General features: G+C 48.7%; 1 protein-coding gene across 1 annotated transcript in view; it reads left to right on the top strand.

Moving 5' to 3' along the window:
- The window catches only part of CACNA1C (calcium channel, voltage-dependent, L type, alpha 1C subunit), a 422,263-nt gene that overhangs the window by 391,980 nt on the left and 16,309 nt on the right, over window positions 1–13,974 (top strand). The window contains 6 exon segments of the mRNA XM_009332885.1: window positions 3,012–3,140; window positions 6,813–6,878; window positions 10,065–10,156; window positions 10,975–11,140; window positions 12,040–12,167; window positions 13,841–13,937. Coding sequence (XP_009331160.1) covers window positions 3,012–3,140; window positions 6,813–6,878; window positions 10,065–10,156; window positions 10,975–11,140; window positions 12,040–12,167; window positions 13,841–13,937 — 678 coding nt within the window.

Below are 13,974 nucleotides of genomic sequence, written 5' to 3'. Positions count from 1 at the left end.
GCCCGCCTTCTTACCACACTCTTTTATTCCCTCCTGTGATCACGAGTTCTCTCTCCAAGCCCAGCCTAGTTATTTGTGCATGAAGCTGCCATGTTGCGTATTGATGTGAGTCTGGTGTTCACATGAGCTGTGAATATGCTGCACATGTGTATTTCTTGTGCATCCTGAGCTTTCCGTTGGTCAAGTTAACTGTTGTTCTGCCTTCTAATGACTCACCAAGAGAGAACTAGACCTGGTAAGATTTCTTGTTAGCAACAAACTATGTCACTATCAATGTGATGCTGAATGAGTTTGCAATGTGACTTCATGTCCAAGCCTCCAGACTAGAAAGGATTGGGACTCTGAAGTTCCTCTTCAATGATGTGATTCACCATAACATTTGAGTTCGTACTTTGCACAAAAAAGGGTAAGTCGTGCAATGGTGCACACAAACTCTGCTGCCTTGGTGTACAAGGCAGTTCCCACACCAGCCTAACAGAGTTGCAGTAACTCCATTCTCTTAATTGCCACTTTGCAGAACCTCCCTCCTCTGGCAAGGATACGCCTTCAAAAAGCTGGATTAAAGCCAGGAGAAAGCAAGCAAGGCTACTCAAGCACCAGCTAATCTGTAGCCATCTAGTCTTAAAATGACCGTAATCTGCCGAGGCATCACTGAGTGTTTTTGGCTAAGTGGTTTGATGTCAGCAAATTGCAGATTTGTGTCAAGGAGGAATTTGTTCTATTTTATCCGCTGCTTAGACTTTGCCTACTCCAGGACCCCAGGAGGACAGGGATAATTTTCTGCCTACAGCAGCTGCCTCCTCTCAGCAAGGAAAGACGAAGGAATGCTAAAACTTCTGTCCAGACCCATGTCCCAACTTGCTGCCATCCAAAGGGCCAAGCTGACAAGAGCAGCAGCAGGTAGAATAAGAAAACACTTTTTTTTTTTGGTCACAATCACAGCAGCTGCTGTCCACACAACTTTTAAATTTGGACCTCAACTCTCTTTTGGACTTTAGCTTCTTAGAGAAAGTGGAAGGGAGGCCATAGGACTTCTGTAGGATTGGGAGAGCTGTGTGACCTGACAGTTAGTCCTCTGGGACTGCTGAGAGTATTGAATGCCATGATTTTCGATTTCTTGGAGGCCACATTCCCTCCTTCACCTCAGAGCAATTCCCTCTGATTCACTGAAGCCCCCAGCCTGTTGCCCAAGTCAGAAAACAAGAATGATGTGAGATGGAGGAAGCACTCAGGCTTTGCCTTGACACAGCCTGTTTCTCTAATCTTTTTCACCCGGTTACTGCACGGGCAGCAAGCGTCAGCCTTTGCTGCAGACTGGAGGAAGCTACCCAAAATATCCACCGGTGATTCACCACAGATAGACAGGCAAACTGCAGCTGGGGTGCAGTCCTGAACTATTGCACATAACGCTGCGCTTTCTGTGCGAGCAGGGTTCACACACACGTGCAAGCAACTATGGCCCCTGTGTGCCCCCATGGCTGTGCAGCAGGAGCTGGGGCACGGACCCAGCCGGGGGCCGACAGAGCTGAGCGCCAATCTGCTCATCCTGGGTTGGAAACAGGAGCACACACAGCACACAGGTACATGTCCTCATCTGGACATTTAATCCCAGAAACGTATATCCAGGCAGTTCCCGTGCCTTGGGTTTTATCAGGAGCAGACAAGACAAGCAGCTGCTGTTTTCACTGCCCGGTGACAGGAAATCCAAAGGGTCTGTTCTCTCTTGGTTTACACAGTGGTGAGTAGTTAACAGCGGGGGTGATCTGCACTGTTTCTTCCTCCTAAATGTTGCTCTTTCGGTGGTGTTCAGACTCAAACTGCAGTCTTTGCAGCCTGGGTGGGGACAGAGAGGGGGTGTCTGTGCACTTCTTTGCTCCGCTGCAGGTCAAGTGCTAGGGTGACAGTGTTATCTCCCCCTGTGACAGGAGGTCACATTCCCACAGTGCTGCTAGTGGAAGCCACCAGCTCCGCAGGCTTTGCACAGTATTTTAGGGGGTTAACAAACTGGGAAGCACAGCATTTTCTGTGCCTCGCCTCCCCTCGAGCTAGGCAGCGGGTCCTCTGCCGAGGCCCAGGTAAGCCTGCCGCCGCAGCAGCGCTCAGATGGATGTGGCCTTCACACGTGTGAAGGCTGAGGAACGTCAGAGCTGGTTACAGGCCCAGGGGAAAATGCTTAGGGACAAAGCAGATGCTGTGAGAAAAAAACAGGCCAGGAGAAAGACTATTTTAAAATACTGCACGCTTGAACAGTAGCAGTGAAGCCAAAATAAAATGTTTTTTAAAAAAAAAAACACCAAAAAAAAGGCAGTGCGCAGACTGTGGGAAATACAAAGGGGTCATGAGAAATGCGAAAGGCCTGAACACAGAGCAGTGGGAGCGAGCGACCACGGCCCAGCCCCCAGAAGCATAGCCACGGCGGTGCAGGGACAGCAAGGCTGCCAGCGGTGCCGGTGACGCCAGCAGCTGGGCAGGGGGCAGCGCACGCCATGTCCCCGCAGGGTTTCGCACCCTGGAGCAGACCTGGGACCTGCTACTGTTTCCCAGCAGAGCAAGTGGCACGTGGCTGATGCCCGACATCAGATTCACCAGAACTGCTGGCTGAGGCACTTGCTGGGGTAAAACATAGCAGACAGGTCAAAAGAAAAAGTATCTTTCTCCTCCAGTAGAATGTCAAAGGAGAATGGCATCTTTCCAATGTGAGGAGGAGATGTAATGGAGGGGTTTATAGCATAACATATCCCTAATCCCCAAGAGTCCAGGCAACCTGAAGGGAAAGGCCGATGGCCTCGAGAGCCCCCATAGAGTAGCCTCACCACCATGGGAGAGAGGGAGGCTTGACTGGCCTCGGCCCATCCCTGGGGTGCCGGGGCAGTGCAAGCCCAGGGAGCGGTACCAGGACAAGGAACAGTGCAGTGAGCTCTCGGCGTAGCGTCCTCTGCGTCCTCTGTGGCCCAGGGCCCCTGTTCCTCCCGTGCTGTTGTAACTCCTGCCTCTGTGCCAATGGCTTCCAGAACGCAGAGGAAAACTCTCGCATCTCAATCACCTTCTTCCGACTCTTCCGCGTGATGCGTCTCGTGAAGCTCCTGAGCCGAGGGGAGGGCATCCGGACACTGCTTTGGACCTTCATCAAGTCCTTCCAGGTATTCCTTCGCTTATCTCTAAGACCTAACCCTTTTTTTTTCCCCCCTTGGTGGCCCCTCGGGGAGGGGTTTCACCCAAGTGCCTGAGCTCAAAGGCTGCTGGTCAGAGCTGTGCGCACCAGTGACACGTGGCACGAATGAGACTCAAGTAAATGGGGCTCGCAAGGGATGACTGCCTTGGTATAAGTTTCATCTTTAAAGCATGAGTAATTGCTTGAGATCTTCCTGAACAGCCTTGATGGTTCAGTTCAACTCAATTACTGCCTGTCTGTAACCCTTCAATCTCCTCTTTTTTTTTTTTTTCTATTTTAGCTGTATTTTATATCTGTTGCTTTAAGTGAAACACACAGCTATGGGGAAGGCCTGGGTGTCAATTAAGTTTCCCTTAAGCCTTGTTTTGAGGATTTCCAGTATTAGAGGTGTGTGGCCCCATGCTTTCATCCAGGAAGAATTTCACCTTTTTGACCCCACACATTTTGCCCTGGTAACGATGCCAAGATATTAAATTGCTGCTGCTTTTGCCCTGGAGGCAGGTTGCATTTCAGTGGTAGGTGAAGTACCAAAGTAGATAGGGGGAGGCGAAGGAGACCAGACTGGATAAGAATCATCACCTCTAGGGGAAAACAAACACCAAGAGATAGCTATTTGCTAGAAAAAACTGCTTCCAAACCAGCCTCTAACCTAGCCATGTATAGAAAAATGGTAGTTAGAGATGAAGCATAGCATATTCCTGCATTTTATAACTACTTGACCTGGATTTACTGGGCCAGCACAACCTGGATGTTAGCTGACACAGGTCTGGATGAAGTGTCAGGGAAAGACACCACAGGAATACAAATGGTGGTCTAAACATGAGAAAAGATGCAAGGGATACCACTGGACAAAAGCATGAAAGAGTAACTTGTGCAACACACAAGTCTTGAAACAGCAATCTTCTATCCCTCAGATTGAGGCTTTAAATCGTCAATAGCATTTGTATCAACTCAAATGGGAAAGGAGCTGATCTATGCTTTAAAACTTAAACCTCACCAGCTACAACACAAGCTGGGACCAAAGCCTGCAGTGCCGTGAATCACCACAACTTCCGTCTCTGTCAGCAGAAGTAGCACATGTGTATACCAGGGATCAATCTGGACCTTTTCCAGTGCAGCTCCCAGGTGCTCTCAGTAGCCAGACCACCAGGCTCATGCAAAGGACTCATGTTGCGTACTCCTTGACTGACACATCCATACCACAAGTGACTTTTTCCATTGCTTACACAGTTGCTAACTTCCAGGTTGTTATTTGAGCGGCTCTAGTGGGAACCATTTTGTCTGGATGCATAGGAATGAGATTCCCTTGGCACAGCTCAGCCATCCCTGATGCAGGGAACACAGTCACACTTTCCAGTTCCTGCTTCTCCTCCCCTTGCCCCTGTGCCCCTCCAGCCTCTTTAGCAATAGCTTGCTCTTATCCTGAGCTCAGCTTGCCACGGCTCTTGGCTGGAGAGGATGAGATGGATGGGAAAGGGAGTGCCTGGTACTTCCCTCCAGTGACCTTCAGACCTCTTTGATTGGAGAGTCACTTTTAGGCAGGGTTGTAGGGTGATGGGAGAAAGTATCAAGGGAAGTATCTTCCACAGCAAGGGGGAAAAAAAAAAAAAGCACTGCAAGCAAGTGCCTTTTCCCTTGAAAGTCTTTAGCCATTTATAACATGGTATTCTCTGCTCAGAGTTCCTCCTCTTGCAACTACTGGGAGGCTACTTTGGTAGCTAAGAATAGCCACTATGCAGGGCTCTTAACTCAGCCACTCCCACTGTCAAAATCTGGGATCCCTGCAGACTTTGTCTGGCACGGGCTCTTCTCCATGTCCCCACATGCTTCCAGGAAGTGTCTCTGCTCATGCAGGGCAGCCTAATAAGCAACAAACTAGTGCTGGATTTCAGAGCCCATCGTAACTACCATGTGCCCTGTGCATGGCGCACAGTGCTTACATACAAGTTAGGGCACCGGTCAGAGGAGTGTGTGGTGGGAAAATGCTCAGCGGGGTTTCCGCCTGCAGAGACAGCAACAGAGCCCAGGCTGGCGAGTGGGAGGAGTAGGAAGTGAGAGGGGTGCTGAGGGCAAGGCAGGGCCGTGGGAATCACAAGGACAAAGTGGTAAAGCCAGGGAAGGACGGAGACAGAGGAGGACAGAGCCAGAAGAGTGGAATATGGGAGGTGGGGAGCTGAAGGAGCCGTGGGAAATAAGGGGCAGAGATGAGTAGGAAGGTGCGTCAGTGGAGAGGAGTGGGCTGAGCAGAAGAACATGGGAAGAAAGTGGAGGGCCAGATGGACAGGAGAGAAGACACTTTTCCCATCCCCATTTGAAAGACAGAAGAAGTGGTAAGGTTATGCACCTCAGGTCCTGTCTGGACACTACCCCAGGAGCTCTTCTTAGGTCTTGTTTGTATCAAGTCCCAACTAGATCATCAAAAAATGTTTAGAGCCCAATTCTGAGCTGGTGTATCTCCACTGACATTGTGGGGTAACCATACAGATTTGTCTGACCCCATAAAACACAGAGGAATCTGCCCCTGAGCCTCAAGATGATGATTACAGGCATTGTTTAAAGGTTTGAGTTTTTGCCATTTTTAAATTCAGATCTCTTTGAGATGATTTCTGCAGATCTTAGTCAAATCTCCATAGTGGTCAGTGAAAATTTTTCCTCGAGTCTTCCTGTAGGATTTAGCCCTGTTGAATTTAGGCATAAACTTAAAATGTGTAAATAATCTTATATTTAAAAAAAAAAAAAAAGTTGTAGGCTTTTTATACTCTGTGAAATGGCGTATTCAAAATCCAGATCAGGGACTGTACTCACATTTTCAGGATGAATGTGTCCACCCATTGCCTCTGAAGTAAGGTCTGGAAATCTCTGGTATGAGCTCTATATATTTCAAAAGCAACAGAGTAGAAAATTCCTCCTCAAAAGCCTGAGCCTGTGAGGTCCCGAGCTGTGCCCTTGGTTCCTGCTAGTGGCGGAGAAAATCGATAGCACTCAACACTTTGCTGATTGCACTGGCCTCTTCCTTATGAGGCAGCTCTGCATATCAGGGCTCTGCATTTCCTCTTCAGCAGCTGATCACAGACACAGTGCATTGCAGACACCATCACAGACACCTAACGCTGAACAGGGAACAAAGCTGATGCTGCTTTGGGTGCTTAGGATGGTACCAGCCATTGTAGCAGAAGCCTTGAATTTGGATCTCGGCAGCTGTTGCATTTCTGATTTCACCAGGCTGGATCCAGAAAAAATCACATTGCCATTAGTGCCAGAATAATACTGGTTACGAGAGTTTTCGCCTCTTGATAAGCAGCTGTAGACACTGTTTTTGCCCTTGCTTTCCTCACTCCATCAAGGGCAGGACTGACTTGAAGACAGCAGAGCTACACCATCACGAGTGGGAGCAGAGTCAGAGCCTGCCTGAGCTGGCTGGCAGCAGGGTGGTGGCGGGGAGAGCAAGCAAATGTGGGCCTGTAGAGGCATCTAGTGGCCACCTGGCCAAATTACAGACGCCATTGGGGCCAGCCTCAGCCTCAGCCAGCCTCAGCCTCTGCCCAGTTTCCTAAAGCCAGGAGCATGAACCAGGCTCCAGTGCGCCGGGCTCGGTGGAGACACAGTGCTCTCTTTTTTTTTTTTTCCCCTTCATTTCTAGGCTCTCCCCTATGTGGCTCTTTTAATAGTGATGTTGTTCTTCATCTACGCTGTGATCGGGATGCAGGTAAGTGATGCTGAAGAGCTCAGCTGTGTCTGTCTTCTGTTAGAGTTTTGGGAACTGACATATAAAGTAACTAGATCAATGTGTGGTTGTAGGGGTTTACAAGAATGTTTTCACCCAGTAAGGTAAGACAGCAGCTAACCTTGGTTGGAAAACATTGTCTGCCTATGCACTTCCAACAGGAGCACAACGCACTCCAGAAAAAAACAAAAAATGACCCATTTAATGGCAGAATGCAATATGCAAACAGTAAAAGGACCTTGCCTGCCCTCCACACTCTCAAAGGAATATCCAGCAATGGTGGCAAAAGAGATTTACTGCCTTGCTTGTTGGTTCAAAATAGTTGTTTCAGTGGGCTTACGGCCGTGCTGCACTGAAGAAACCCAATTTTTCTGTCGCATCACTTTCACACCGGCGTAACTTCCACTGAGTTGTAAAAAGCAGCTTTTGATTTACACCTGTGAAGGCAAATATGGGATCAGACCCAATGTACCAACGCTCTGTGTTTGTGCCAGTTCTTCAGGAAGCTGCATCAATACAATATCCTATTCAGTTTGCAAAATGAACTTGGAACCAGCCTGAGCATTCATCTGTGCAAGGAACTGATGTTGCATACAGGCCATTGAAGAAAGCATGTGATATAGGCACAGTCTGTGACAGTCCCAGCCTCATTTGCTGTGCTGCTTTTCAAACCAAGCTTCACTTTCCACTTCGGTGTTAATCAAAGATCTCAGACAAGTCAGCCATCTGGGACCAGAGACCAAAGTATAAACAGGCATGGCATAATTGCTTCCAGAGGTCTGCAAACATGACGGGCTTCTTGGTTTCACAATGCCGACAGAATTTGTAACAAAATTCATCTGACCTCTGTGACCTTGTTTTAATTTGTTTCCTGTTATTATAATCACATCTTTTCACAAACTCCATCTACCCTCCCCCAGTTTAAAAAATAAAACTAATCTTTTCTTGAATTATCATAGGTTATCTCAATTGCCCCCCAGTAATTACAGCTGTCATTTAGTCTACGAGGCTCATACTGTAAACTTGCCAGTTTTGCCTTTAATACCTAACTAGGTCAAATGGCCAAGATCTTACAGGATTACCTGTTCTATACAGAAAATCACTTGAGAGTATTACACTAGTGTTATGTAGCTACACAAAGCATTAAAAATGGCTTCCAAGGACCCACGCAGATGGGGTCTACAATGATCGGGGCACTGCCAGGGCTAGATATTTTATTCTGTAATTCTAGTCCCTTTTCTGTCAGCTAGTTCTAAGTTGGCTATTTAATCTTTGGCTGACATTCAAGCCTCTGTTTTAATCATCTCAGCAGCCTGAAGATCATACATCTGTCTTTCACATTGATCTAGATTACTAGATTGCTTCCTACCCTCCTGTCTTCCAATGAGAAAACCAACTTTTCTCATCTTCCCTCTTTGCTTAGAGCCCACAGACCTGTTATCATCACTTTTTGTCCAGATGGCATCTCGGACATTTTGTGTGCTGCTTTTTGGAACCTGTTGATACATAGGGTTCCCTCACACATAGGGATACATAGGAAGGAAAATCCTTCCTCACCCCATTAAGCAGCTACCTTGACAGACCAGATGTACCAGATCTGATGAAAATATAAGAATTTCCCACATAAAGGAGACCTACCACTTTATCTCAGCTACTGCCCTGACTTAGAGCATAACAACATTTAAGCCTCACTACCTAATGTGCCCAAGTGGAAAAATCCAAATTGATGCTGATGGATGAAGCCACTCATATCATGGCCCAGGAGGCACAGACTGGAACGGTCATGAGAGAGGAACCTCTACCTGCAGCTCCTTGTAGGTACCTAATGCAAAGCACCTGTAGTAGCTGCCGCCAGTGATCATGTGTGAGGGAAGCCGCAGGGTCGAAAGGAAAATCAGACTTCCAGCATGGGAAGTTCCCTTGCCTACGCTTGCCTGAAATGAAAAATATGGGCTGCCTCAGCTCAAACTGCCTCTGAGCATTTAATCTGTCCTCCTGCTCCTCCTCAGTGCAGCTGGGGCTGTCACTGCTACCCACAGCGTGGGGGCGGTCGGGGCTGGGCAAGGCCCACACGTCCATGAGGAACCCCTGCAGAAAGCCTGCCATGTACAGACCCTCCCTCCCATCTGGCATGGCCTCCCCGCCATTGTCCCTGCGCTTCTCTCCACATCGTTGTTTCTCTTGGGGTGTTAATTATCGGTGACATTTGCTTGAAAAGAAGCTCCATGTTCTTTCAGAGCTGCTCTGTTCCTGCTGCTCATTTTGGCTACGAGATTACAGCTCTCAGTCCTTGAGATCTCTGTCGCGTTGCTGTCGATGGGGAATGAATAGTCCTGACTGACTATGCTGTGCAGAGACCTTTCTGCCAGGCAAGGTTTGTTAAGCTCTCAGTCCCGGTGCCCAAAAGTACCAAAGCTATATAAGACTTTTTCAAAGAAGCCTGAAACTCTCCTGCACTGGGGACTTCACATCCGAGGGCAGGCCCCTAAAAAGGTTTGCTGATGGTTGCAGGCTTTGTGCTGCGGCTGGATTAACTAGTTGGTGTAGCGACGGTTGGTTGGGCTCGGAAGGAAGGTGTAAGCCACCCTTGCCTGGGCAAATCTAGTCATCATCTTCACACTGCTGCATTCGGGGAGGGGGGGCTGAAACACCTGCTGGTGACGTGTAGCTACTAGAAGGGCAAGCGTTTGGACAATCTCCAGATCCAAGGCAACGTACTTTACATTGTTTTGGAAAGATCCAAGGCACCCCACAGAGTTGGAAGCTCAAGGCTTTGCAGCTGCTGGTCTTTTGCTATCATTTCCTCCTGGTGAAGACAGATAAGCGATGAAGGCTTTTCTTCTGTGTTATTGATTTCTTTCAGCTGGACCCCCCTCCCCATATGAATGCTTGTTACAATAAGGCCCCATATCATGTATTCACAGGGTATGAAATAAGGAAGGATGTCTTGTTTTAACAAAAGATGCCTCTTGCCACAAAATAAGTGCTTCTCCGGTGATAAAGCACAAGTAAGGGAAGCAACAGCAAATATGAAAGACCTGTGGAAATTATTTTTTAAGAGAAGAGCAGATTCTGTTATCAGAGTCAGGGTGAGGCCAAGAGCTACAGGTGACGAGAGGTTTGGGGATTTTGCAGGGCTAACCTGAAAAGACCTCTGCTCTCTGCCAGGTGTTTGGTAAAATTGCACTGAACGATACCACAGAAATCAACCGAAACAACAACTTCCAGACCTTCCCCCAGGCAGTGCTGCTGCTTTTCAGGTGGGTGTTTGACAGCTCTGGATTGTGTCAGTCTGGGAGCACGATTCCTCTGCTCTTGGGCACAGCTTATCTCCTTCTACCGTGTCATGCTCACGAGGTGAGTAGAAACATGTTGTCCCTTAGTGGGGGTGCCTAGGAGTTACATCAGATGAAACAACCAGTCCATTAAGCTTTGTACCCTGACAGCTGACACTGGCCAACACTCAGTGCTGGGGAGGGAGGCAAGTCCTCCTACTCAGAAGGAAGGTAGCCAGTTTTCAGTGCTCTCAAACGTTGATATGCATCACAAACTCCTCCTTTCGTTCGAATCGAGCCAGTATGACTTCCAGCTTATTTTAGCAGGGAAAGGGACGTGAACTCCCACTCATGCTTTGGCATGGCCATGCCTAGCTCAGCCTAGCACCTCATCCTGCTCCAGCTGTGGCCAGGTGTGCCGGGGCGGGGGAGGGGTGCTGAAGGAGTGGGGAGTTGGCACATACTCAACAGTCTTTCCTCGTTTTCAAGGAGTTATTTCATGCAATCCATAGCCATGTCACACACGTCTCAATGACTCTGGCTGGTTGGAGCACGACAGCCCCGTACCCACACTAGGCAAAGCCAGTCAGGAACAACACGCTGATGATGGCAACAAAGCCAAAAAGAGGAGCAGGGTATGCCAGTGTATGTCAAAGCCCGGCCATCAGCCTAACTTGCTCCTAATTGACCTCAGTGGCAGAACCCCCATTAATGTTCATGGGAGCAGGAACAGGTTGCTAATGTGCCAGTCTGTCTCGCATCGAAGGTCACTGCTGTCTTCCCTTGCCCTTTGCCATGCCCAGGTGTGCCACCGGTGAGGCCTGGCAGGAAATCATGCTGGCATGTCTCCCAGACAAGAAGTGCGACCCAGAGTCGGAGCCGGCCAACTCCACCGAAGCTGATCACTCCTGTGGCAGCAGCTTCGCCGTCTTCTATTTCATCAGCTTCTACATGCTCTGTGCCTTCCTGGTGAGTCTGCCCCAGCAACCGAAACCTGCCCTCTGTCAGACTGAGCCCCTGCCTCCCCAGATACCAGCACTGCACAGCAGAAGAATGATCTCAGAGGGGGGAAATCTCCCCACGGGGTCTTTCCCAGCAGCACCCTTTCAGTGACAACACCCCCTTGGTCACTGCCATTCCTGCCTCCCTCCAGCTCTGGGGGATGCTCTGCTTCCAATCCCAATCCTTCGTGCACAGCAAAGGAGCGCTCTTCCCCCCTCCCCCTCAATGAGAAAACCAAATTAGCGTGTTGTGGGCTGTGCTGAGGCTAGCAACGCCTCAGCCACACTTCCCACCTTCCCTCCTACCTTCCTTCTGGCTGCTGAGCAGGTTTTTCCTCCCCTGCCAGCAGCGATGACTGTGAGAATACACATATCCCACTTGCATCTGCTCCGGTTGGCAATGCGGCATTGCTCAGAGCGACAGCACATGCTCTGCAGCTGGCATCAGTGCGCAAAACTCTCCCAGTGAACAGCAGCAACATTTTAAAAGTTTTGGTCTTGGGCCAGAAGAAAGGACTTTTGTCTCAGCCCCACTGCCTGTAGAGGTTAAATCCCAGGTTCTTCCACCACTACCCAGTTCTGCTGGGCAAAGACACCGGTAAATAAAAAGCCATCGCAGCATGTCTAAGAATTCAGCAAGCTTGCACCTCATCCATTCAGTAGGGAAGAGAAAAATGTGACCAGCTGAGAATATCCCGCCTCTGGGATCTTCCGATTTAAACTGGGGGGCTGGCATGGGGGAACAGAGAACCCACCCCCAATGGCTTCCTAGTTTTATGAGTCTAAATCCAGACTTTAAATGGAGAAGCCGATAAAGCCTACTGTTACCTGCCTCATCCATCAAGTCGTCTCTGTCCTTGTTTGCAGATCATCAATCTTTTTGTAGCTGTTATAATGGATAACTTTGATTACCTGACACGGGACTGGTCCATTTTAGGACCACACCACCTGGATGAGTTTAAAAGGATCTGGGCAGAGTATGACCCTGAAGCCAAGTAAGTAACCCGGCCTGGATATCAGAGCTCCTCGGGAGAACAGGCCTGTTATTTTCTGTTCTCCAGGCCCTGTGCAGTAAGTGCCATGTTCCTACTGCAGGAACACTTTTTTTCTGCAAAAAATCTTAAACTAGATACCTCCACAAGGTATTGCTGGTGAATCCATAAACCAGCAGTGCAAGGATACACACAAAAATCTCAGCATTTAGGCTGCACTGTTACCTGGCAGGACATTGCTTCACTTTCAGTCTGGGGGAGATACAGACTGTTTAGGGATATGCAGCAGGAGACTGAGCACTGGAGGTTAGAGGGTTGGTTTATTGTTGCATGTGTTTGGGATGTTGAGCTGTGACTCTTCTATTTGACTTTCTACTGACAGTAGAGCTGCTGTGCTCAAATCTCCATTTTGTCATATGTCATATAGGCCTATCACAACCTGTACCTTCACATGGCTGCGTTACGTTGTCTGCAGGGTTATTTACATCAGCAGACTTGCAGGGATTTAAAGTTACACAAGAACAACTCACACAAGGACTTAACTGACATTCAGTATTGTATGCTCTGTTTGACACATGCTTAGGCTTAAAGTACATTTAGATCCCTGTGGCATTACAGTACAGTTGACAATTGTAATTGCAAAGCCCCCCTCATAATGCAAAAACTGTGGAAAGAGGTCTTGGCATAAACTAAAAGCAGATCTCTTTAGGAGACATAGTGTCAAGATTAATTTGGGCTCAGGTTCTGCAATATGTGAGGCCATGTCACATTATCAGAGTGATACGTAAATTGAAACCCTTCTTCCTATCCATGGTGACTGCCCAGAGAGACTTTTAATATGGATAGGGGATAAGCACAGAATTCTAATAAATATACTGTTTGTTAACAAAACAGATGCTACTATTTGTGCTTGTCTGAAGGCAAGACTGCAGTGGCTGAAGCCGTATAATAGATAGCCGCTCAGTCCAGATGACATCCTGTTCCTTCCCATCTATAAACGGGAAGCTCATTTTTTCCCTCTTCTGCACCCATGTCCCATGCTTGAAGCCCCAACTCTGGCTCTGGTAGCTGTCCTCCCTCCATGAGAGAATGCTTCTTTTGAGATGCCGTTTACAGAACTTAAAAGAAACTCAACTGCTGCTGTGGAGGAAATTCAGCACTTTGTTTTGCGCTGGCTCCAGTGACAGCCCAAAGCATAAACAAGTATCAAAAGACAGTGGCTTGGGCCTATTTATATGGGAGGTAAAGCACCAGGAGAAAAGAGACCCTTTGCACGTCTGTGCCTGCTATAGACCTAAGACCAACAGGTAAACAAGCAGCTGTAGATTTTGAGCAGGTCAGTGGTGGGGGGACAACGCCAAATTGTCCATTCATGCACTGAGGAACTGCAGCATTCGAATCACTGAAGTCAATTCTTGCAAGTCTTGACTCATGTACGACTGACAGCTGGGTTTTCTGTACCAGCAGGAGTTATACGAGTGCTGGGCAAATCCTGAGGAACACACCGAGTGCAAGAGGCCTGAAATAATACCTTCAGCTATGCCCAGGCTACAGGGAGTGGCAGCGCGGGGCTGGAAAGATCTCAGTGATGCTTCTAGCTGCAGCCGCGCTCTGCAGGCGGATCAGCAGGTCGCCCCGTGGTAAGGACGCGACCCTCACTGTGCTTTCTTCTTTAGGGGACGGATCAAACACTTGGACGTGGTGACACTGCTCCGGCGGATCCAGCCCCCCCTGGGCTTCGGGAAGCTCTGCCCGCACCGGGTGGCTTGCAAAGTAAGGCACGCTGCGGCTGGGGGAAGGCGGGGAGTCG

The sequence above is a fragment of the Pygoscelis adeliae genome, unplaced genomic scaffold (genome assembly GCF_000699105.1).
Source record: "Pygoscelis adeliae isolate BGI_AS28 unplaced genomic scaffold, ASM69910v1 Scaffold38, whole genome shotgun sequence".
Taxonomy (NCBI): Eukaryota; Metazoa; Chordata; class Aves; order Sphenisciformes; family Spheniscidae; genus Pygoscelis; species Pygoscelis adeliae.
Note: the sequence above shows the minus strand (reverse complement) of the source record. Positions and strands in the feature narration are given on the sequence as shown.